The sequence below is a fragment of the Mus caroli genome, unplaced genomic scaffold, assembly GCF_978045245.1.
Source record: "Mus caroli unplaced genomic scaffold, Mus_caroli_1 scaffold_18, whole genome shotgun sequence".
In the NCBI taxonomy this organism is placed as follows: domain Eukaryota; kingdom Metazoa; phylum Chordata; class Mammalia; order Rodentia; family Muridae; genus Mus; species Mus caroli.
The window spans coordinates 58299124-58323950 of record NW_028227273.1 but is presented as its reverse complement, the minus strand read 5'-3'; the positions used below and the strand labels follow the sequence as shown (position 1 = coordinate 58323950).

Here is a 24827-nt window from a genome sequence, read left to right as displayed (position 1 = left end):
GGGGGTGCGTGGGACAGCCCACACTACAGATATACACCACGTTTGGATAAACATTGGAGAACCTTGGAACGAACCATGGATAATGGGGTGATTCATAAAATTTATGTTCCCTTTGATACCAAACCCTCTTCCCAGTGAACAAGGGGGTCTACAGTGCTGAGACAATGACCTAGGTCCACCCGGACAATCTCAGGACTGAGAATGAAGATCCTTCTACATAAAACACAGCCATCTGGAGCTACAAAGGCTTCATATGGGAAGAAACACGAGGAGTCTGAGACTAAGGCCGAGGCTGAGAAGACAGGTCCTGAGGGAAGAGGCAAAGTCTCCTCTTTACAGATGAGAGTCCTGCACTCAGGGGTGGCAGTGTGAGCCGCCCACTCAGGTGAACAGAGCCTGGTCTCTGTGGGGTCCCTGTGGGGCTTACAGCCAGCGCCTCTGCTTTAAAGAGAAGCCTCTCTCCACTGCATCCCTAAGCGTTTGTACCGCCATTGTATTCCCGGAAGTGGCTTTTCTTCTAGAAGACTCTAGGGTGTGATTTCTGAAGAGAAGAAGGAAGAGGAAGGGTGGAGGTTAGGAAACAGTGAGTCGGGCCTGTGGGTCTCTCCTGGTGTCCTGAGAGCTTCTGGGTAGAACTCGGAGACACCACGACAAACTGCGCTCTGTCCGCAGTACAGGGTTCAGGCAAAGTCTTAGTCTCCAGGCAGTGAGGTCAGGGGTGGGGAAGCCCAGGGCTGGGGATTCCCCATCTCCTCAGTTTCACTTCTGCTCCTAACCTGGGTCAGGTCCTTCTGCCCGGACACTGATGACGCGCTGGCAGGTCTCACTATCATTGGGTGGCGAGATCCCAGGAGCCAATCAGCGTCGCCGCGGACACTGGTTATAAAGTCCACGCAGCCCGCGGGACTCAGACACCCGGGATCCCAGATGGGGGCGATGGCTCCGCGCACGCTGCTCCTGCTGCTGGCGGCCGCCCTGGCCCCGACCCAGACCCGCGCGGGTGAGTGCGGGGTCGGGAGGGAAACGGCCTCTGAGGGGAGGGGGGCGGCACCGGGGAAGCTGCGTCACCGCGTCGCCCACCGGACCCTCCGCCCCTTCTCCACCCGCGTCCCGAGCCCCGCGCCCTGCTCCCCTCTCAGCCCGCGCAGCCGCCCGGGGTCCCGGGAGGAGGTCCGGGTCTCACCGCGCGCCGCCCCCAGGCTCACACTCGATGCGGTATTTCGAGACCGCCGTGTCCCGGCCCGGCCTCGGGGAGCCCCGGTTCATCTCTGTGGGCTACGTGGACGACACAGAGTTCGTGCGCTTCGACAGCGACGCGGAGAATCCGAGAGATGAGCCGCGGGCGCCGTGGATGGAGCAGGAGGGGCCGGAGTATTGGGAGCGGGAGACACAGAAATCCAAGGGCAATGAGCAGAGTTTCCGAGTGAGCCTGAGGACCGCGCTGAGCTACTACAACCAGAGCGCGGGCGGTGAGTGACCCCGGGTCGGAGGTCACGGCCCCTCCATGTCCCGACACAGGGACGCTGACGTCCCGGGTCCCAAGTCCGAGGTTCGGGAACAGAACCGACCCGGGACCGGTTTCTCTTTCAGTTTGAGGAGGCCGCGGGAGGGTGGGCGGGGCGGGTGGGCGGGGCTGACCGCGGGGTCCCGCAGGCTCTCACACACTCCAGTGGATGCATGGCTGTGAGGTGGGGTCGGACGGGCGCCTCCTCCGCGGGTACCTGCAGTCCGCATACGACGGCCGCGATTACATCGCCCTGAACGAAGACCTGAAAACGTGGACGGCGGCGGACATGGCGGCGCAGATCACCCGACGCAAGTGGGAGCAGGCTGGTGAAGCAGAGAGATACAGGGCCTACCTGGAGGGCGCGTGCATAGAGTGGCTCCGCAGACACCTGGAGCGCGGGAATGCGACGCTGCAGCGCAAAGGTGCTGGGGCCGCGGGCAGCTCCTCCCTCTGCCCTCGGGCTGGGGCTCAGTCCTGGGGAAGAAGAAACCCTCAGCTGGGGTGATGCCCCTGTCTCAGAGGGGAGAAAGTGTCCCTGGGTCTCCTGATCCCTCATCACAGTGACTGCACTGACTCTCCCAGGGCTCAGCCTTCTCCCTGGACAGTGCCCAGGCTGTCTCAGGAGGGAAGGAGAGAATTTCCCTGAGGTAACAACAGCTGCTCCCTTCAGTTCCCCTGTAGCCTCTGTCAGCCATGGCCTCTCCCAGGCCGGGTTCTCTGCCCACACCCACTGTCCTTGAACACTGACTCCTGTCCTGCTGAGTGTGTCAGCCCTTACACCTCAGGACCGGAAGTCTCCTTTCCCTGACTGGAGACATGGACTCCCCTACACTAGGCTGGTTGCCCCAGTTTCTAGAACTTTCCAAAGAATACATTCTCCCAGATCCCTCCCTGTCTGTGGGGTTTGCACCCTTTCGACAACCTAATTCTCTTTATTCCTACACTAGTGAATGATCACATGAGCCCTTATGGGGTACCCTGGAGGAATATAAATCATGGAATTTCATTTTCTTCTCTCTCTCTCTCTTTCTCTCTCTCTCTCTTTTTTTTTTCCGATTTTTTTGAGACAGGGTTTTTCTGTATAGCCCTGGCTGTCCTGGAACTCACTTTGTAGACCAGGTTGTCCTCAAATCTGCCTGCCTCTGCCTCCTGAGTGCTGGGATTATGGACCGCCCGGCCTTCTTTTTTCTTTACTTTTTTTTTTTTTTTGAGGGCGTTATTTTGTTTCTAGTCAGCTTTTGTCTGCATTGGAGTGATCCTGTTTCTCCATGCCCTTGTATTATCATTTGTATCAGTCTCCACAGGTGCCAGAGGAGACTGCTAACCTGGATAATTAGGCAAGTTAAATCAGGGTTCTAATTAAAAGAGAGATTCTTGTGAACTTAGACTGTTTCCTGTCGGAACTAAACATGCAGAAGCCTCCTGCTCTTCCTCTGCCCCCACAAGTTACAGTGCTACCCCCTAGTGAATCAAGACTTGGACTCTCAGACAGACAGGGTCTTCTGCAATCCAGGGCTGAGTGAGAGGGAAGATCCACACACCCTGTGAGCCCACTGTGTTCCAGTGAGTGCTGCACTGGGGTCCACAGCACACTCCAGGGATCCTGTGTGACACACCTGTCCCCTGTCCCCCAGAATCAGTGGTTGGGAGTCATTTTCTCTGGCTACACACTTTGTGAAGGCTGTTCACTTGGACTGACAGTTAATGTTGGTCAGCAAGATGACCACAGTGGCAGTCTCAGTGGTGGAACCCTTCCAGTGGCATATGGCCCTAATATATGATTTTTATATGAACTCAAACACATATTAAATTACTTATTTTCCATTCCCTCTTTCATTCTGTGACTACCAAACTCATTCTATAGAACATCACATAAGGATGTTGACCCACTGGCCTATGTGGATTCCCCCTTAGCTTCTGAGTCCCAAAAGAAAATGTGCAGTTCTGTGGTGAGGGGGCCAGCTCTACCTGCAAGTCACTAGTGCAATGACAGTTGAAGTGTCAGACACATAGTTCACTGTCATCATTGGTTTAGCTGAGTCTTGTGTAGATTTTAGTTTGTCATGTTAATCCTGTGATTTCTTAAATCTTCCACACAGATCCCCCAAAGGCACATGTGACCCATCACCCCAGATCTGAAAGTGATGTCACCCTGAGGTGCTGGGCCCTGGGCTTCTACCCTGCTGACATCACCCTGACCTGGCAGTTGAATGGGGAGGAGCTGACCCAGGACATGGAGCTTGTGGAGACCAGGCCTGCAGGGGATGGAACCTTCCAGAAGTGGGCATCTGTGGTGGTGCCTTCTGGGAAGGAGCAGAATTACTCATGCCATGTGGAACATGAGGGGTTGTCTCAGCCCCTCTCCCTGACATGGGGTAAGAAGGTTCTGGGTGCAGAGCTTGGGTCAGGGAAAACTGGAGCCTTCTGCAGACCCAGAGCAGGTTATTGCAGAGAGCTGTGGTCATGACGCTCACCTTCATTTCCTGAACCTGTCTTTCCCAGAGCCTCCTCCATCCACAGACTCCAACATGGTAATCATTGCTGTTCTGGTTGTCCTTGGAGCTCTGGCCATCTTTGGAGCTTTGGTGGCTTTTGTGATGATGATGAGGAGGAGAAACACAGGTGAGAAAAGGCAGGGTCTGAGTTCCCTCTCAGCCTCCTTTAGAAGTGTGCTCTGCTCAACAATGGGGAACATAGCCACACCCCACATTGCTACTGTCTCTAACTGGGTCTGCTGTCAGTTCTGGGAACTTCCTAGTGTCAAGATCTTCCTTGAACTCTCACAGCTTTTCTTCTCACAGGTGGAAAAGGAGGGGACTATGCTCCAGCTCCAGGTTAGTGTGGGGACAGGATTGTCCTGGGGACATTGGAGTGAAGCTGGAGATGTTGGGAGCTCTGGGAATCCATAATAGCTCCTCCAGAGAAATCTTCTGGAGGCCTCTGTTGTACCATGAAATGAATACGTACATGTACATATGCATATACATTTGTTTTGTTTTACCCTAGGCTCCCAGAGCTCTGATATGTCTCTCCCAGATTGTAAAGGTAACACTCTAGGGTGATTTGAGAGGGGCAATGTGGACATGATTGGGTTTCAGGGACTCCCAGAATCTCCTGTGAGTGAGCTGTGGGTTGTTGAGATGTTGTCTTCACAGTGATGGGTCATGACTCTCGTTCTCTAGCATGAAGACAGCTGCCTGGAGTGGACTGAGTGACAGATGGTGTGTTCAGGTCTCTCCTGTGACATCCAGAGCCCTCAGTTTTCTTTACACAACATTGTCAGTTGTGAGCTTTTGAATTCAGTGTGAAGAATTCTGGAGCCCAGCCTGCCCTTCACACCATGACCCTGTCCCTGCACTGACCTGTGTTCCCTTCCACTGCCAACCTTGCTGCTCCAGCCAAACACTTGGGGACACCTGCATCCTCTCAGCTCCATGCTGCCCTGAGCTGCAGCTCCTCACTTCCACACTGAAAATAAGAATCTGAATGAGACCTTGATTCTTTTTTTTTAATTAGGTATTTTCTTCATTTACATTTTCAGTGCTATCCCAAAAGTCCCCCATACCCCTCTCCCCCCACTCCCAGTGACTTTTATTCTTAACATCTTGACCTAGGGTTGATTTCTTGTTAATTTAATGGTTGAGAATACTTAGCATTTTTGTCTTTTAAAAAAAAATAAATGGCAGATGGGGAACCTTTCAGAATCTGTGTCACTCTGCTGTGTGTATCTGTTGGGACAGGATGAGGCTGTGGCAGCTGAGTGTGAACAGGGCTGTGCCCAGGTGGCCTCAGTCGGTTTTGATCTGTGATGGGGTCACACCTTGTCTGTGTCACCTCTGGGCTCTGCTCTCTCCATCACTTTGAGGCACATGCTGAGAGTCTGTGATCACAAGGACACAGGGAAGACCAGAGCCTTGACAGATACCCAGGATTATGAGCCCGCAGGCCTAAAGATCAGAGACTCAACTATGGATCCTTTAATGTGCTCGGTGCACAAGGCAACTCATCCATTTCCTCCCACACATTTGTTGTAGCTACTAATGATGTCATGTTAAAGCTGCCCTGGGCTCTCCCTGTCCCTGCTACTGTGGTGGTTTCTGCTTCTCCTTCTCTCCAGTATCTCTTCCAGGGTTCCCAGGTATAGGATGTGATTTTTTGTTGAACTCTCAGGAGCACATCTACAGATAAGATTAGTTTTTTAAACCCATTTTTAATAAGGGTTCTTGAATGCTTAACCTCCTTTATCGCCCACCACCCACCAGATGTAGAGAAAAGGAAAGGACATGAAGACGGGGGAAGTGCACCTGTTTAGAAATGGTTCTTCAGAGCAAATCCAGTCTGCACTGTCAGGATATCAGCGGTTCAGTTCACAAGAATCAGCAATGGCAGCTCGATGCAGAAGCCAGGAGGCTAAGCTCTTTGCTATTTAGAAGTAGTTCCTTGGGGCAATTTCAATCTCCAATTGTCAGGATACCAGCAGTCCAGGTCTGCAGTGTCAGGATAGCAAACCCGAATCATCGGCTGTGTCAGGACCCAGCAGAAACTGCCAGGCCTCCACCAAATCTGCATGAGTCAGCAGAAATGACCAGAAGAAGTTCTCTGCCATGACTCTCAACAAAGTGAAGATAAAGACTTGAGACCATGGTAGCATTGCAAAGCCAGCTATGCAAGCCCACCAACACTGTCCATTGTGTCCTATTATACTCCCTCCAAACATCATGTGTCCTCACACGAGTCTTGCCTTCCACGAGACTTGCCTCAGCAAAACACCACGTAAGTCTGTCTTAGCAAAACTCCACCTGAGTCTGTCTCAGCTCACAGATCCAGAGACTTTCACTTCACTCTGCCAATCATCCTGCTGCAGAAGCAGCAAGAAGCCACCAGAGCATCACCAGAAGGTTTTTGGTGCATTTCTCTCTATGGAGTCACAAGAAGTGATGACCAATAAATAATGGTAAGGCTTACCAATACCATGCAGCCTCGTCTACTGTCTGTTGGGACTTATTTATATTCCTTCTAAACATTATGTGTCCTTTGCCGAATCTACTTTAGCAAACACCGTTTCACCTGTGTCTGCTTCAGCAAAACAGCATTTGACAGAACTGACTGTCCACAGAAACCAGAAATTTCCCCTTCAAGAACAACGACGTTTCTCTCCTCTGTAACTTGGGTACTGCCCCCTGAAACTTTTTTTTAAAAAAGATTTATTTATTATTTTATGTGTGTACATCGCTGTCTTTAGAAACACCAGCGAAGGCATCAGATCCTATTACAGATGATTGTGAGCCAACATGTGGTTGCTGAGAATTGAACACAGGACATCTGGAAGAGCAGTCAGTGTTCTTAACCAGGGAGCCATCTCTCCAGCTCCCCCTTCCCCACTGAAACTTTATACTCCTCCATTATCTTCTCTTTTAACAGCTGTGTTCTGGAGTTAACTCCCTGAACTCTCATAATCTCTGTTCCCAGCTCAGTGAACCTGTTTCTTGCAGCCCTGACTTGGGCATGCTGGATACATATTCAGCATAGTCTGTCTTAAGGCCCTGTTCATAGCCTGTTATTTCTCTGCATTGTGGATGGCTCTGTATTACAGGAGACCAAAGTCCTGCTCATAGGCCTGTAACCATTTAAATTATGCAATATTTATACCAATAAGCACACAGGAGGCATAAACTGAGGAATAAACCTGCCAGCTCAGCGAGGAAACTTTATTTTCTTAAGTATATAAGAGATACCTATGACAAGCCTGATTCTCCACCTAAACTGCCAGCTCTTTAGAGATCTCTTTCTATCTGTGTCAATCTTATCAGGCTACTCTACCTTTCTCTTGAGCTCCTCCAATACCAAGAGGGCTGCTTATCTCTCCTTCCTAGATTTCTGTCTTACCTTTGTCCTGCCAGATGCTTCTCTGCTGTTTCTGTAAACCCAAAGAGGAAATGCCCATCACTTACCCGACCTCCTTCCATATTGGCTCTTCCAAGCTGAGAGAGACAGAGGGAGAGAGAGAGACAGAGACAGAGAGACAGAGAGAGACACAGAGAGAGATGAATAGAGAGAAAGAGGCAGAAACAGAGAGAAAGAGAGAGGGCTCTGTCAAAGGTCCAACTGCTTATAAAAGAAGTCTAGCTCCTCCCCTACACCCTTGGCAGGCTGAGCCTTGTCACTGTGATGGGATTTTTCTGCTCAGGGATTGCTAGCTTTTTTTTCATCCCCCTTTTCTCTGACATTGGGCCCATGGGTTAGAGTGGGAAGTCCTTCCTAGATGCAGGTGACTTTTGCTGAGATGCCATTTCTGTGGGGCTGCTGGGGACAGGAGGAGACTGGAGAGCTGTTGCCATGGTGGACAGCTCCTACTGTGTTCACCAAGGCTGTAGGCTGAAGCTGGAAAGAAGGGGTCGCCACCATGGACAGCTCCTTTGAGGCCTGCAGTCTGAGGAGGTGTAGTAAAGCCATCCTTTTGACAGCAGCAACCATCTTGGACAGCTCCTGTGGCACATTTTACTGAGGTGGCCCCTAGACTGGAGCAGGAAGGAAGGTCCTGCCTGCACTTTGACAGATTTAGCGTTAGGGACTATAATAGCCAGGATAAGCCCTTTCTCCCTAAGCTGTGTCTTGTCAGATATTAAGCCACAGTGATGGAAAAGGGAACTGTATTGGTTACTTTTCAGTGGCTGTGATGAAGCATCAAGTCCAAGATAACTTCTAGAAGGTTTATCTGGGGATTAGGGTCCCAAAGAGTTAAGAGGCCATCAACATCACAACAGCAAACACCAGGCATGGCAGCAGGAACAGCTGAGCGCTCACACCTCCAACCATGTCCCTAGTGACATACTTCCTCCAGCAAGGCCACACCCCCTAAGCTTCCCCAAACAGCACAAACTGGGGACTAAGTATTCAAGTGACCAAGAATATGGGGGCCATCTTATTCAGAGGACCACAGTAACTGACACAGACCATGACACCCTAGCTCTCAGGCCAAAAACGGGATCTTCCAGGTGTAGTGCCAGGGAAATGTCATCGATCCCCCAAAACCAGACAGCAGCTGTTCTGATGTAGTCACAGTAGGGCCTTTTTATTTGAGCTAGCTCAGGCCCCGCAGAGTACCACCCTCATGCAGGACAGTTTTGGTGAGGAGGAGCCTGAATATCTATCAGGCAAGGCTTTATCGTAAGCAGCAAGTGGGGCGGGGTGAGTGTGCAAGCATCTCATTGGAGAGCTACTGCAGTATTTGACATAATTGGCTGTTGCTGGGAGTCATATCATAAACTTAACTTCTGCTTCCCTCTGCATTGATGGTCATTAGACAGGTGATGGCCTTGTAACCTGGAGATGAAGGTCTTGGGGGGGGGGGGCAGTAACCTGGAGTCACAGCTTTTCTTGGGGGTTAGCCTAGGGTTTGTTCGGAGGTAACTTGGAAACTAATTCTAGGTACCAGGCTGTTAGTTTTCCTGCATTCAAGTTCTCTAAAATGGAATCTGAATGTAAAAGGTTTGTCCCTTCACAGGTGGCAGCTGGCACTGACACTGAAACAGGTGGGACCTGGGCAAGAAGGCTTGGTTCTCCAGAGTTGCCCAAGGCAATGCTGGTACCTATGTGGCCAGGAAATGCTTTTTCTGATGTCATGGTGGGCATCTCTTGTATGTGCCAAGTCCAGGGATGAAGGAACTTTCCAAAGGAAATGTTCAAGCCCGATGGTCTCCAAGGGGAACATGGAAATGGCTCAGAGTGTAAAGGTTCTTGCCACCAAGCTTGGCTCCCTGAGTTTGATCCATGGAAGCCACATGGTGAATGGAGACACCTGACTCCTGTAAGTTATCCTCTAAGCTTCACACTGGCATTAAGACATGCACATCCCTACACATAATTATTAAATCAATGTAATAAAATAAAAAGGAACCGTGATGGTTTCATATTGAAGGACATGGAAACACATATAAATAAGGACACCTATGTATAAGACATGTATGTAAAACTTGTGTCCAGTATTCCTCTAGACTTACCTGTGTCCAAAACCCACATTGTGATGAGAAGCAGCCAGGAGGATTGATGGGAATCCCATGCAAGGATAATCACAGAGATTTTAAACTCTTTTATGTGTTATGTATTTATACTATTGCTTTATGTGTACCGTGTGTGAATGTGGCCACTCCCCAGCTGTGGTGTGTGTTGGGGGCAGGGGAAGTCAGAAGACAACGTTGGGTACCCAGTTCTCTCTCCATGTGGGTTCTGGGGGACTGAACTCAGGTGGTCAGACTCAGTGGCAAGCACCTCTACCCGAGTCACCTCACCATCCCGAATTGGTGCCACAGCCCTGTTTTTGGAAGTGTTGAGAAATGGAATCTGGAACCTATATTATACACGGTAGGCACTCAAGTCACTGAGACACATTCCCAATGTGTGAAAACCAGTCAGCAGACAACAGCTCTTTGTTATTGCAAAAGCCCTTACTAAAGCTTTAGGATAAAGATGGAATTAGAGACTATCTGTTAAAAAACAGATATGTGTGGTGTACAAGAAGCACTTTGGCAATGCAATCCCCTGATCTGAGGACCTAAATCTAGGAGAACCAGGTCTCAAGAGGAAATTTCTGGTTTCTTTGGGACTCAGTTGTGTCGTGTGATGTTTTTTCTGGAAACTCTTACGACAGAATGTTTTTGCTGAAGCAGACTTGTGGTGCTTTTCTGCCTGGAAAAGGGACATGCGATGTTTTGTTAGGGCTTCAGAGATGCCCTCTTGAGAGAACACATGATGTTTGAAAAGGTTAGGAATATAACCCAATAGACCACAGATGACACTGTGCGCCATTGGTTCACCTGCGACTCTTTGCTGGTCCTTGTTGGGCTTTGCTGATGCTGGTCTTTACAGAGGCAGCTGTGGCATTGGTTAGCCTTGCCTTCTTTGCTGATCATTTGTCATGACTTTGTAGAGAGAAACAAACCTAAGAACTGATGCTGTTCTGGCAGCTTCTTCCTGCTTCTGCAGACTCAGGCTGATTGGTGCAACCTCAAAGTTTCTTCTGGATTAAACTGCCATTGTTGACTGGTGTGAACTCAACTGCTGATATCCTGACAATGCAGATTAGACTCTCCCCAAACAACTATATCTAAACAGGTCCATACCCTCCTTTGCCCTATTAAATTTTCCTTTCTACTTCCTCTGATGTGTGGTGAGTTAGAAGAGAGGTTAAAACATTTAAGTAAGCTTATTAAAGTATGTTTTGGAAAATATAAACCTACACAGGGCATCTGGAAATTTCCATGTGTGGGTTATGTTAGCAATGCTGCATTGGTGCTGGAGGACATCAGACGTTTTTGTAGACTGAGCACTGTGGGGACAGATTGGGAAGCTCCTTCTCATGGACTCTATGACCCTGAGGAACCCAGGGCTTCTCCTCTTCAAACCTTCTCTGCAGGGTAGTTAGGTGGCTCAGGCCTGAGTGAGGCCTTGTGCTGCAGAGAAAAGAATCAGAGAATCAAGGCATAAAAACAAAGATGGCGTCATTTCCAAGTAAAATTATGGAGCTGCAGAGATTGATTAGAGGTGAAGAATGCTTACTGCTGTCCAGAGGACCTGGGTTCAGTTCCATTTCTCACCCACTTCTAACTCCGGCCTTAGATGGGTAGGGTGCCCTCTTCTGGCCACCTGGGGCACTCCATGGATGTGGCACACAGATAAACATGGAGGTAAAACACCCATATACATAAATATATTTTTTAAAAGAATGAAAAAGAAGGGGCTGGAGAGATGGCTCGGCGGTTAAGAGCACCGACTGCTCTTCTGGGGGTCCTACGTTCAAATCCCAGCAACCACATGGTGGCTCACAACCATCTGTAACAAAAATCTGATGCCCTCTTCTAGAGTGTCTGGGGACAGCTACAGTGTACACACATATAATAAATAAATGAATAAATCTTTAAAATAGAAAGAAAGAAAAGAAAAGAAAAGAAAAAGAAATGGAGGGAAATAAGATTTCTGTAAAGAGATCCCTGCACAGTATTGGGGGTCACTACAGCATGTAGGAACACCTCCAAACCCTACTGCAGGACTGTAGAGTCCCCTGCACTAGATGAACACATTGATCTTAGGGATTCAGCAAGGGAAGGGAGAGATGGACCCAACTCCCCCTAAAGAGTGGACCCTGATGCTACTGGTCTATGGAGCCTGTGTGTGTTCGTTCATTTATGCTGTTTGTGTTGTATGCCTTGTTGTAGCTAAGGTTGACCTTGAATTCTTTATTTGATTTTATTTTATTTAAGATTTATTATGTACAGTGTTCTCCCTTCATGTGTCCCTGTCCACCAGAAGAGGGCGCCAGATATTATTAGAGAGGTTGTGAGCCATCAAGTCATTTCTGAGACTTCAACTCAGGACCTACAGAAGAGCAGTTAAGGCTCTCAACCTCTGAGTCTTCTCTCCAGTCTAGACCTTGAATTCTTGATCCTCCCGCCTAACCTCAGTATGCCGTGGTGTGTATGTTGTGGGTGTGTGTGTGTGTGTTTGTCTGTGTGTGTCTATGTCACTGTGACTGGAGAATGTGGAGTTAAGTAACAATCGGGTAAGGAGCCCGAGGTGTAATCTCGCTCAGAAGCTGTGTTTCAGCCAGAAGATCATAAGGAACCGTGAAAACCACAAACCAGAGGACTTGGGGCTGAAAGGAAAATCCCTGGCTGCTTCGGTATGAAGAGGGCATAGGCGACCACAACTCCCTGCCTTCCCCAGCATTCAAAGCTCACAGCCACTTAGGTGATCAGGAACTGGAGCCGCTCCTATTCCTGTGTCCTGCTGCCCCCTGGCGGCCGTGCTCCGCATCGCAGCTCCCAAGAATCTTAGGGATAGACTGGGCTCTATGTCAAATGTCCCTCCAGACTGCAGACTACAGAGTCCAGGAACTGCTGGCCAGCTTCACAAACCCGCGAAGCTGTCCAGGTCACACTGAGGAAGGGCCACACTAAGAAACCGGGTATCCCCTGCAGTGTCCGCCACAGCACAGCATTAGTTGTTTTCCTTTTGTGGTTGCTGTTGCCCAGGATTTACCCCAGGGCTTCCTGCCTGCTGACCTTGTCCTCACTGAGCATATGACCCACCCAAAGAAAGGGTCCTGGCTTTCTCTGGGAATGCCTTTAGTCCCAGCCCTCGGGAGGAAAGATTTCTGCATTCTTCAACCACATAGCAAGTTCCAGAACACCCGGGGCTATAAGGTAAAAGCAGAAGACTGGGATCCCAAGTTCTGACACCTGGAAGGGGGTGGTGGAGTAGGTGGGGAAGTTGTAACAAGCGAGAAAGGAGCATGGATGCCCAGGGCGGGGTCGGGGTGGACTTAGGCCCCCCAGCCAAGGCCCTGGGAAGTGAAAGGGGTAAAGGAAATAACCTCAAATTACTTTTTCTCCTTGACAGTGTCTTTCATCTGGAATTTCCCCCATGTTGTAGATGGGATCTAGGGACAGCTTCCTGCCACTGAGGGGTATCCAAGCCTATACTTTTAAGACGTGGTCCAGGCTGGCCTTGAACTTACTCTGTAACTGAAGCAGGCTTTCCATCCACTGCTTCTGGCCCTTATTAGACAGGGTTACAGGTCTACAAACCAGCCTAGCTTTTGTTCAAGACTTGGTCAAGGTTGCCAGTCTGTGGAGACACACACCTTCAGTTCCAGCACTTGGGAGGCAGAGGCAGGTGGGTCTCTAAGTTCAAAGGCAGCCTGGTCTACAAAGTGAGTTCCAGGACAACCAGGTCTGCACAGAGAAACCCTGTCTCAAAAACCAAACAACTTGGTCAAGCATGTACCTTCACTGTAGGACCTGTGGGTCATAACCAATTTGGGGGTCAAACAACCCTTTCACAGGGATTGCTTAAGTCCATCAGAAAACACAGATATTTATATTAGTATTCTTTTTCTTTGGTTTTGGTTTTTGTTTTTGTTTTTGTTTTTTTCGAGACAGGGTTTCTCTGTGTAGTTGTGGCTGTCCTGGAACTCACTCTGTAGCCCAGGCTGGCCTCGAACTCAGAAATCCACCTGCCTCTGCCTCCCGAGTGCTGGGATTAAAGGCGTGCGCCACCACGCCCGGCTTTATATTAGTATTCTTAACAGTAGCAAAATTACAGTTGTGAAGTAACACTGAAAATAACTTTAAGGTTGGGGTCAGCACAAGGAACTGTATTAAAGGGTTGCAGTATTAGGAAGGTTGAGAACCACTGCTCTGGAGTCTGCAAACTCCTTACAGAGGTGGGGCAGAGGGCAGCGGGAAGGGTCTGAGTCACATGAAAATGACAGGATCTGTTTTGTAGCCAGGTTCACCCCTGCCTCGATGCATGGCTGCAGGTGTTACAGGCCCTCCACCCTCAAAGAAGCTGTGACAGCCACTTAGAGGCTGACACAGACAACCTCAGAGTCTGTGTGGATTATTCCCATGGTAGCCCTCAGCACAGCACCCAAAGCTACAACATTCCCAGGCCTTGCAACAAGTGTCACCCTCCTGGAGAGCTACAGTCCCCTCCTGAGCAACTCTGCCACCCATCAGCCAGAAGCAGCAACAGACCTCGGGGTACTATCCCATCATCTTCCTGATGCCCACCAGGAACTGACTAGGTCTACAATAAAGACATGCTCGAGAATTCAAAGGCCCAGGGACAAAGGAGAGGACACAGTCCCAGCACTGTAAGTACTTATTATTGCACAGTGTGAGCCTCGCCACTAGGTGATGTCACTGTTCCAGGAGAGCCCACAGATCAGCTACAGGGTGGCCTGAACTGCTCAGCCCTAAGAGCTGAGATTCAGTCAGAGCCTGGGGCGGTGGAAGCTCACAGGCTGTGAGTGAACAGCAGAGGAGCTGACCAGACTGGAAATGAAGGTCACCTCACTCAGAAGCCCAGGTGGTGGCCTTGGGTGCATTCTTTTGAGGCAGAGTCCTGGCAATGGAGGCTGAGTGGGGTGTGTGGAAGCCGTGGAGACAAAAGGGATGGGAAGGGGGTCCCAGTGACCGTGTGTGACCCACAGAATTCATGGGAGCTTAGGGCCTGGGCGGTCTGAATCAGAATTTCGGCTTGTATTTCTTCAGCTCCACCACGAGGTGATGGATGTTGATGAGCTCAGCCCTGGCCGGGAGTGCGCGGAGCTGGGGCTGGGACAGCACCCAGTGGAAGCGATGGTAGAGCTGGATCAGCTGGGTCAGTGCCCCCTGCACAGAGGAGAGTCGGGGTCAGACTCCTGGTGACCTGAGCTGTCAGAGCTTCACCAGAATCTCAGGCACAGAAGCTTGTTGGCCTTCAGGGAGATCGTGTGATGCAGAGCCCAGGGGAAAGAGCGAGGAAACAGACAACCATGGGACACAGGCAAACGGTAGGAGTGGCCGGACACCTGTTGATGCTGGTTCCATTTCGGAAGTTGGTAAAACTCCACATTACATCCTGACTCAGGGATTCCACTGACGCCTTCCAGGAACTACCAAAGCCAGGGATCAGCTGAGTGACTCAGGCTGACCGCCAGATGAAAATGTGTGTCAGAGAGCAAGCAGGGCTGGTGAACCAGCAAGGCCTGCCCAGGGCCGACCACCAGAATGATCTCGGAGCAAGAAGGGAAGGCCTACACCTGCCTGCCTGGCAGACACAACCCCCAGCTGTCCGTGTAACTCCTGTCCCCAGTCAGAGAGGAGTTGTCTGCCTAAGTTGACTCCTTTGGCAGTACCCAACCCACCACTCAGTGTGACCACAAGACCCCCTTGTTAACCTCACCCGCCCTTACATAGTGGGGCCGAGTGTCCAATCCCCCAAGGCGCTGGGGGTCAGCGCTGCGGACACTCTGGACATTCATCTCCAGGATCAGCTCAAACCGAGGCCACAGCAAGGCAAGCGCCTGCTCCCAGTACCTGCAGGCTTAATCAGAGTCAAAGGTCAGCTGGCTGGGGGTGCAGTCTGCCCAGGGGAGCACAGCACCCTTCAGGGTGACGGTGAGTGGGTGTGCCCGATGCCAATGCTGCCCCTGGAACACACAAATGGCAATAAGAGTGAAGGGCATCAGGTGAGGCAGACCCCGGAGTCAGGACGGAGTTGTTTGTGTAAGATAAAAAGCTGACCGCATCCGGACACCAAGGAGCAGAGCTCAGTGACCTGTCCAGAGCAGGGACGTCCCTCTTCGCTGCAATGTTGCGGAACCGGAGAACAATGTGAATACAGAGAAAAACAGCAATGGCATCTTAGCAGTCAGCCAGGTAGGACTCCAGGTGTTTCTGTGGCAGACAAATGAATGTTAGCTTGTTGTTCAAGTCGCTGTAGGCAAACAGATGTACATTTATTTGGGACAAGGCACTGGCCAGGGATACCAGCTTCTTCCCTGTCCACAGGCACCTCAAGCGGCCTGACCTGCTCACGAGCCACACTTATGTAAGTTCCCCACAGCAGAAGCTGGGGCTGAGCTTGGGATGGTAACTCCAGGGCCAAGGCTTAGAGAACACTCATTCTCCAGGAGTTGCTGTCTGCCTGTGCAAAGGCACAGAATACTGAAGCTCACCAATGTAATGGAGACCATGAGTCCCATGACAGCATGGTACAAGTCATATGCATCCTAGCCAGACATGATGAAAAATTTACAGACAAAAAGATATTCACGGCAAGAATTGTCGAGGAGGGCATAGTGGTGGCTGCGGAAGAGTGCTTTGAATGGATACTAACAAGACAGAGAGAGACACGGATGGGTCTCGCACTGACCCCGTGGATGTGCAGACTCAGCACAGCTTAGTAATCAGAGCTCACAAGACCACACACCCAACCTCCAGGCAGGGAGGAGCACCCTGAACAGGCACTGAAGATGGGGCACAGATCACAAGAAAAGCCCTCCCCACTGACTGCCGCCCCTACGTCCACTACAACTGTTGCCTCCTGACAGTCAAGCCCCAGCCAGTCTCCCTTTGCACACCTCTACGTCCATGGCTCCTGACCTCTGGAATCACAGCAGGCCAGGGATATCCACCCCTGCACACACACCAAACTAGCACTCAGGGAACTGATCCCTGGCCACAGAGGGGTTGCCTCACCATACCCTCTGCTCTCCACGCTGGGCAGTATGGGGCACCAGGATGGGGACCTCGAGCTCGGCTGGTGAGAAAACAGCACTACGGTTGCCCAGGGTAAAGATGGTGTTCCTGCTTCGGAGGGATGGCTTCGAGAAGAAGTGTGAACAACATCAGAGGCAGGGAAAACAATGAGACCGACCAGAAAGGATCCCAGGAAGCTAAATATGGCCAGGACAGCCCTTTCCAGAGCCAGAGCCAGAGCCAACCCTTTCCAGTGCTTGGCCTGACACCTGTAATAGCCATCAAGGTTTTACAAACCCTCTGAAATAAATGTGTAAAACTGTCAGAGTGGTGTGTGCTTCTTGGAGAGGAAGCTCTTGCTTTCACGTCCTCAAAGGTTGAGAAACACAGAACAGGTAAGAAACACAGACCTGGGCTGGCAAGATGGCTCAAGGATTAAGAGCACTGACTGCTCTTCCAGAAGTCCTGAGTTCAATTCCCTGCAACCACATGGTGGCTCATAGCTATCTGTAGTGGGATCCAACGCCCTCTTCTGGTATGCCTGAAGACAGCTACAGTGTACTCATATAAATAAAATATTTTTTTTAAATACTTAAAAAAAAAATCTGAATGTGAACTTCATTTTCACATCCTTGAACTGAGGGTTGACTGGCAGGTAAATTTAAGGATTGAGAATTCTTAGACTTTGGGAAGGACATAACTGGCAGATGGAGAACCTTCCAGAATCTATGTCACTGTACTGTGTGTATCTGGTGGGACAGAATGAGGCTGTGGGAGCTGAGTGTGAACAGGGCTGTGCCCAGGTGAGCTCAGTCAGTTATTATCTTTGATATGGTCACCCCCACCACTGTCACCTCCGGGCTCTGCTCTCATCACTGTGAAGCACATGCTGAGAGTCTGTGATCCCAGGGACACAGGATGGCCAGAACCTTGCCCTGTCCTCAGGATTATGAACAGCCCAGGCTGCTGTCTTGACTGTGGCTCTTTACTTTATGTCTTCTGTGTTTATTCTTTGTATCTTTAGTTCATATGGAGGACTGAGTCTATTCTTTTCCTGTGAGTGCTTCCTGTCTGGTTCTCCTCATGGATGCCCAGGAGTTACAGCAGTAGGAGGTGTTTTCCCATTCTTGTCCCCTCCTGACACAACAAGGGCCCTGCTATCAGGACACTGTGGGATACACAGGTGAACTAAACTCTACAGAGCTCCTCCTTCCAAGGCGCCTCCGTGGAGTTCTCCCCATCTTTCCCATCTTTCCCCAGCTAACCCTGGATTGCAGGATCCACACAGAGGAGGGATCCACAGGCTCTCATCTCAGATCTGGTCCTGTTGGCTCTGTGCTGTGCCCATGGCCCCTGTCCTTCCCTGGCTCTGGGAATCCTGGTGCTGCCTCCAGAGAAGATTCAAGGGTTGACTGGATGAGAGTCTACTTTAGACTTATGTTTATTGTAAAAGCTGGTCCAGGGGCTGGAGAGATGGCCCAGGACAGAGTCACACTGTGCTGCCCTGTGACTCTTACCAAGAGGTTTCTCTTTCCACAGTGCTAGTGATTTCGGCTAACTGGGATCTGACAGTCACAAGGCAAACATGATAGAATTAACGACACATATGCTCTACATGTTTTCTCTATATTTCCATGGGATGAAGATCCTGTCTCACCTGGTGTGAGACCTTTGCCTCCTCTGTCCAGTGTCCACAGTGTTCATGATGCACAGAGCTGGGATGCTCAGGGGCAGACTCAGCTGTCAGATGCACAGAATCACTGTCCTAATGCTTTGGTCACTCCTTCCCTCACTTCAGCTTCTCTGTCATCTCTCACCAACACAGGGGTAAGCGCAGGGCAGTGGGGAGGGAGAGGAACTAAATCACATCTATTACATTACCCTGTTCTCAGCATTCTGCATGTAACTGTTACTCATCTCTTACTGCAGTTGATGAACCAACCTTTTCATAGGAGCGTGTACACAGTAACACACAGAGGCAGACAGGGTTACAGCTGTGCAGGGTTCAGACTCAGGCTACCAGAGGATTCTTTTCCCAGCAGAGAAGGGGACAACTGTCTAGAAGCAGTGTGTGGTAGCACACATGCTTGTTCATACGTGGACTCAAGATTTAAATATGTTAGACTGGAACAGCAAGGGGACCACTTGGGAAGGGGCAGCAGGAGAGGCAGGACAGGGAGATTAGAGAAGGTGAAATGACCAGAGGGCCATGATTTCCATGTGTGTATGTGCCACAATATAGCTGAGCATAGAGGTGTGTGCCTCTGACCCCAGAACTGCATAGGGGGATCCAGAATGTTAGGGGTTTAAACACAGCCTCTGCTACATAGTGAGTCTGAAGGCAGCCTGAGGTCATGTGACCCCATCCCAATCAAAGGGACTACAGAGGATGCCTGAACCTGGAGCTGTGGGAGCTGGCATCTTTGTCATGCTCTCTGTGTGGTTGGGAAGATGCTGGAGCTCATGAAGACAGTGTGGGCAGAGAAAGAGCACCGTGCTGCTGATGCACAGATCACCGTCATGGCCTTAAGGTGCCACACACCTGCTTGTGTCCTTAGACTTGATGCTGATCTCCCTGCTGCTGCTGCTGATAGGTGCTGGGCATTTTGTGTGACTTCAATGATGATCTACATTCAGCTTTCCACAGGAACTGTTGGGAGACACAGCATCCCAGGAAGGAGATCATGAGCCTTCAGGGTCTCAAACAGGATAGCATCCCATCACTTGCTAAGGACACCTGCTGAGCAAGGATACTGAAGCCAGACAGAACATCCAAACAGGAAACAGGTTAGGCCATTAAGGTCCTGTCTTTAATGACTTGGCTCTGAAACATCCCAAGTCCCTGATAAATTTTTATAATTAGATTTAGAATCAAATATTCACACAAAGGCCACATACACATAAATGGAATTAAAGTTAAAGTGCACCAGTACACAATTCATCTGAAATATTTCTGTTGTTTAGTTTTAGAAGCAGACTTCTGTAAGTCTGTAAATTTCTCAGACAAGAACAAAGTGTTATTAGTCATAGAGTATAGCCTCCCCTTGACATTGTGATTTGTCAGGAATTGGATTGCTCCCCATTCCTGCCAACCAGGTGACACTCCTGTTATTGCCCCAGCTTATTTACATGTTAATTTGCATCTCAGGGTCTCATTAGCTCAACAACTGTTCACTGTCAGTGATGAGGTTTATCTGGCCTTTACAAAGTATCTTCAAGGGGCTGAAAAGATGGCCCGCAGGTAAGAACATTTGCTGTTCCTCCAGAGAGTGATGGTTGTGACTCAGCACCCTGTCTCCTTGTGGATGGGAGAAGGAGATCCGCCTGTAACTCCAATGTACCTCTGACATCATCTCCTGGTTTCCTTGGACACTGGACACTCACAGGCTGTCTGTCTAGGCCTGTGGCTGAAGGCACCAGAAATCACCAAACCAAACCCTAAGGGATAATGAAAGAAATCAAAGCCAGTGTCATCTGTCACACATGGAGAAGTAAGATCTGGGGCACTTTGCTGAAATTTTCAATACCAGGAAGCCCATTTTAAAAACACATAATCCAGTTATTATAATTATTAGCTATATGCCTAGATTGGGCAGACCCCTTGTTACTTGCAGTTCCTCCTGGCCACGAGGTTCTAGCCCATTATGGCTTCCTCCTCCTCTTCAGTCTTCTCTCCTGCCCCTCTCATCCTTTTCTGTTTCCCTACCTGCCCCCACTCTCAAACCTCCAGCCCCACCTTTCCCTTCCACTGCCCAACCACAGGCACGAGCCTTTACTGACCAGTTAAAATGGGGAGCAGGATCACTTGAGATCACCTGAGTACATGATGATCAGCAGCAGGACAGCCCACAGCTGGACACTAAGCTTGTTTCCTGCAGACCCTGTGTGATTTGTCTGTTCATCTCTCAGGTGCACATCCACAGCTGAGATAAGACCTAACAGAGATGCTTCTCTCTCCTGTAACTCCGGTACCGATTCCTGAACCTCGACAATCTTATATTTTACATCTTGTGTTCTGGAACACAGGGAACTCAGGGAAGAAAGAAGCATGGGGGACTCGCTACCCAGACTCGGAGGAAGTGGGCTGTGTGGAACTGAGGAGTGGTGACCAGCCACATGGCAGAACTTAGAATAGTATAAATGGGATAACTGAATTATGAGACAGGTGGGAAATGGCATAGCATAAAGCTTAGGCATTCATAAATAAATGTAAGTCTGCCATCATTATTTAGAGCAAGGTAGGACAAGCAGGAATCTCCGACAGATAACAGGAGCAGTAGCAAGCATACACAGAAGGTGTTGCCCAGATCAGAAATGGGGAGGGGCTCCCGCTCAACTATTCTGGATTACAGGTGTGTCTTCCTACCTCAAAGAAAAGGATCAGAAATTTACCTTCCCGCTTTAAATTAAGCAAAAACGCCTCACAGATGGTGTCCTCCATTTTGGAGTTTTAGTTAACCCCACATGTAGCTGACATCAAAGAACCAACACCATGGTCTCTGCCTGAGTTTTGGAACTGCTCTGTTTGGGGCTTTGCAGCTCCTTTTAGCACTCATGGCTCTGCCTCCTGCCTCCCCTCTTACAGGGAGTTTTCTTCCCACGGGTGGAAAAGCACATAAAGTTTCTCTGGATGTAACTTTGATGAGAGCAGGGCGGCCTGAGACCTGAGACCCCTGGAGAAGTGCAGACAAGAAGGAGGCCCTGGGACAGCTCAGCAGCCTGCATCCCCTTTACCCTCAGCTCTGTGGGCTCAGATGCTGTCATCTTTGTTTCTTCCACCAGGCGGCGCTGTTGCCCAAGAATGTGATTCTTCCCTTTCATCTTCAAAAGGTGAGACCCTGGAGGGTCTGCAGTGGGAGGGAAGATGGGAATGGGTACACCTTTCTCTGCAGGAATGCTATGGATGTTGGGATGTCATGGTCCGTTAAAAATTAGCATTCAAATATCTGATTGGAGTTTATTTTGTTCATGGGGAATCAAAAACTAACATTGGCTCAAGTGCAAAGATGAGCACACACTGTGTCTTCTTCCTGGGATGAGGCTGTGATCAGTATTTTGTATTTTTCATTCTATGACTCTTTTGCAAATTGTCTTCAGTACGGTGTATTTCAATCATACATTCCTGTCCTGTTCCAGAGCTGGCTTCACTGGCTGGTGATACAGATTTGTCTAAGGAGAATCATTTGTTTTTTATACATGAGTATGTAGGCACACAACCATTCTATCCTTGGGAACTGAAGTTGCAGATGGTCGACAGCCGCCATGTGCTGATGGAACTCACCCTGGATCCTCTGCAACAGCAACACGTGCTCTCAGCTCTGAGCCATCTCTCCAGCCACCATTGGAATGTTCACATCAGGAAACCACACAGCTGATCCACAGCCTGCTGCTGAGCACCTTGAGAGAAACTAGAGGCACAGGAAGAGACAGTGTCAGTGCAGCGCTCAGGAGGTAGGGGAGCTGGGCACTGATGGGGAGAGGCCTGAGGGACAGAGACAGAGAGGGGCTGAGCAGGACAGGACAGAGGCAAAGGGGGAGACCTAACTCAGCAGAGTCCCCTGTTGGAGGGTATCTCTGTCAGATTGCGCTGGACACATCTGCAGAACCCTGCTGGCCTCTTACATTTCATAGTGAACACTGTGCTGGTTTGAATGAGAACAGCTCATAGGAATGAATCCTTCAAATCCAGCTGATGGAACTGTTCAGAAAGGACTGGGAGGTGTGGCCTTGTTGGAGGATGTGTGCCCCTGGGTTGGGCACTGAGGATTTAACAGACTTTCTCTATTCCCAGGGTCTCAGCCTTTGCTTGCAAATCAAGTCCTGAGCTCTCAGCTGTTCCTCCACCACACCTTCCCTCTGCCATCATGGACTCAAACCCTCTGAAACTAGAGAAGAGATTAAACATTGTTTTATATGTTGCCTTGATTACAGTGTCTTATCACAGTAATAAAAAACTAACTAAAGCTGGTGTGGTGACACATGCCTTCAATCCCAGTGTGGTGGATTGAATAGGTGGTCCCATAGACTCGTGTTTGAAAGCTTGGCCCACAAGGAGTGGCACTATTAGGAGGTGTGACCTTGTTGGAGGAAATGTGTCACTGTGGGGGTGGGCTTTGAGGTCTCCTATGCTCATGCTCTGCCCAGTGTAGAATGACAGCCTCTCCCTGGCTGCCTTTGCATCAGGGTGTAGAAGTCTCCCCTACCCAGCACCATGTCTACCTGCACACTGGCATGCTTCCTATTATAATGAACTAAATCCCTGAAACTGTAAACCAGCTTCTACTAAATGCTCCTCTTTAGAAGGAATGCCTTGGCCAGGCAGTGGTGGCACACGCCTTTAATCCCAGCACTTGGAACGCAGAGGCAGGTGGATTTCTGAGTTCGAGGTCAGCCTGGTCTACTGAGTGAGTTCCAGGACAGGCAGGGCTACACCCTCTCTTGGGAAACAAAAAACAAAAAACAAAACAAAACAAAACAAAACAAAACAAAACAAAAAATCAAACAAAGTCATGGTGCTTTGTTTTTGTTTTTTGTCTTTTTTGTTTGTTTGTATTTTCTTTTTTTTTTTTTTTTTTTTTTTTTTTTTTTTTGGTTTTTCGAGACAGGGTTTCTCTGTATAGCTCTGGCTGTCCTGGAACTCACTTTGTAGACCAGGCTGGCCTCGAACTCAGAAATCCGCCTGCCTCTGCCTCCCGAGTGCTGGGATTAAAGGCGTGCGCCACCACGCCCGGCTTGTTTGTATTTTCGAGACAGGGTTTCTCTGTGTAGCTCTGGCTGTCCCGGAACTCACTTTGTAGACCAGGTTGGCCTCAAACTTAGAAATCCGCCTGCCTCTGCCTCCCGAGTGCTGGGATTAAAGGCATGTGCCACCACTCCTGGCTGGTCATGGTGATTTTTTTGTTTGTTTGTGTTTTTTTTTGTTTTTGTTTTTTTTTTAAAGATTTATTTATTGATTATATGTAAGTACACTGTAGCTGTCTTCAGACTCCAGAAGAGGGAGCCAGATCTCGTTACGGATGGTTGTGAGCCACCATGTGGTTGCTGGGATTTGAACTCTGGACCTTTGGAAGAGCAGTCGGGTGCCCTTACCCACTGAGCCATCTCACCAGCCCCCTGTTTGTTTGTGTTTTAAATATTTATTTGTTTGTATGTTTATTTATTATATGTAAGTACACTGTAGCTGGTCATGGTGTTTTTTCGTTTGTTTTTGTTTTAAATATTTATTTGTTTGTTTATTATATGTAAGTACACTGTAGCTGTCTTCAGACACACCAGAAAAGGTTGTCAGATCTCATTACAGATGGTTGTGAGCCACTATGTGGTTGCTGGGAATTGAACTCAGGACCTCCGGAAGAGCAGTCAATGCTCTTCTTAACCACTGAGCCATCTCACCAGCCCTGGTCATGGTGTTTCTTAACAGCAACAAAACCTAAACTAAGACACCCAACACAAAGGCAGATGTATCTTTGTGAGTTCAAGGGCAGCAATGATTTACATATGAGTTCCAGAATAGCCAGGGCTGTGCAGATAGACCTTGTCTAAACAAACAAACAAACAAAAACCATAGTAAAATAAGAAGAAAAGTAATGGAGACAGATCCTCTCTGTGAAGCTGCCTAACCCCAACAGCATCCCTAGGTTGGTCAGGAAGAAACCTAAGAGCATCAAGTCCCCATGGAAAATGCTCACAGCATCTATAAGAGGGGTTCAGGGAGACAGGGTCTGCTGAATCCTGGTGACGCTGGGAGCTGCTGTGGAGATCTGCATGGGGAGGTGACTGGAGTTCACACCTGTGGTCACACACATTCGTTGCTCTGTGTGATGAGTGACTCTCTTCAGGAGTCCCCACCCATCCTGCTCTTCTTTCCACTTCACTTCTGTGGCTGCGATTTGAAAAGATCCACAGAATCATGAAATGGGTAAATTTAATCTTTCCCCACACTACTGATCAGGGATGAAACCTCACATCACCAGTGTGTGCTCTCTGGCATGAGAATCATCTTTCTTCCAGTGTCCACACTGCACAGGCTTGAGGAACTCTGGGCCAACTCAGTTATCAGAACCAGTGTCCCACACACCTGTGACATTCATGTCCCTCACCTCATCGGCTCAAAGTGTGAGTGAAGGTCAGGGAGGGAGGGAGAGGGTCAGAAATTACATAACTTCTACCACACTATCATCATTATTCTGTGGTATAGTTGGTGACAGTTCCTCTCCTACGGTGAATTAGTCACTAAAGCAACTGCACCATGGAAGGAAGTGCAGACACAGGGAGGAGAGTGGAGTGTAGACAAGGGT

At 49.4% G+C, this 24827-nt stretch overlaps 1 protein-coding gene and 1 pseudogene across 3 annotated transcripts; one reads left to right on the top strand and one right to left on the bottom strand.

Annotated features, from left to right (window-relative positions):
- The first annotated feature begins 871 nt into the window (after nt 1-871).
- Nucleotides 872-5211, top strand: LOC110312399 (H-2 class I histocompatibility antigen, D-B alpha chain-like). 3 transcript variants are annotated; one of them, XM_085833350.1, is made up of 8 exons: nt 872-1000; nt 1200-1469; nt 1654-1929; nt 3607-3882; nt 4010-4129; nt 4309-4341; nt 4514-4552; nt 4663-5211. In XM_085833350.1, the coding sequence occupies exons 1-8, from the start codon at nt 928-930 to the stop codon at nt 4692-4694; spliced, it is 1119 nt and encodes a 372-aa protein (XP_085689476.1). In that variant the 5' UTR covers nt 872-927; the 3' UTR covers nt 4695-5211. The 3 variants fall into 3 exon arrangements, with proteins under 3 accessions (XP_085689476.1, XP_085689474.1, XP_085689475.1); XM_085833348.1 differs by lacking the exon at nt 872-1000 and having other exon boundaries at nt 1184-1469; nt 4690-5211; XM_085833349.1 differs by lacking the exons at nt 872-1000; nt 4514-4552 and having other exon boundaries at nt 1184-1469; nt 4690-5211.
- Nucleotides 5212-14532: 9321 nt separating this feature from the next.
- On the bottom strand, nt 14533-16670 carry LOC147000434 (vacuolar protein sorting-associated protein 52 homolog; annotated as a pseudogene).
- Between the last annotated feature and the right edge of the window lie 8157 nt (nt 16671-24827).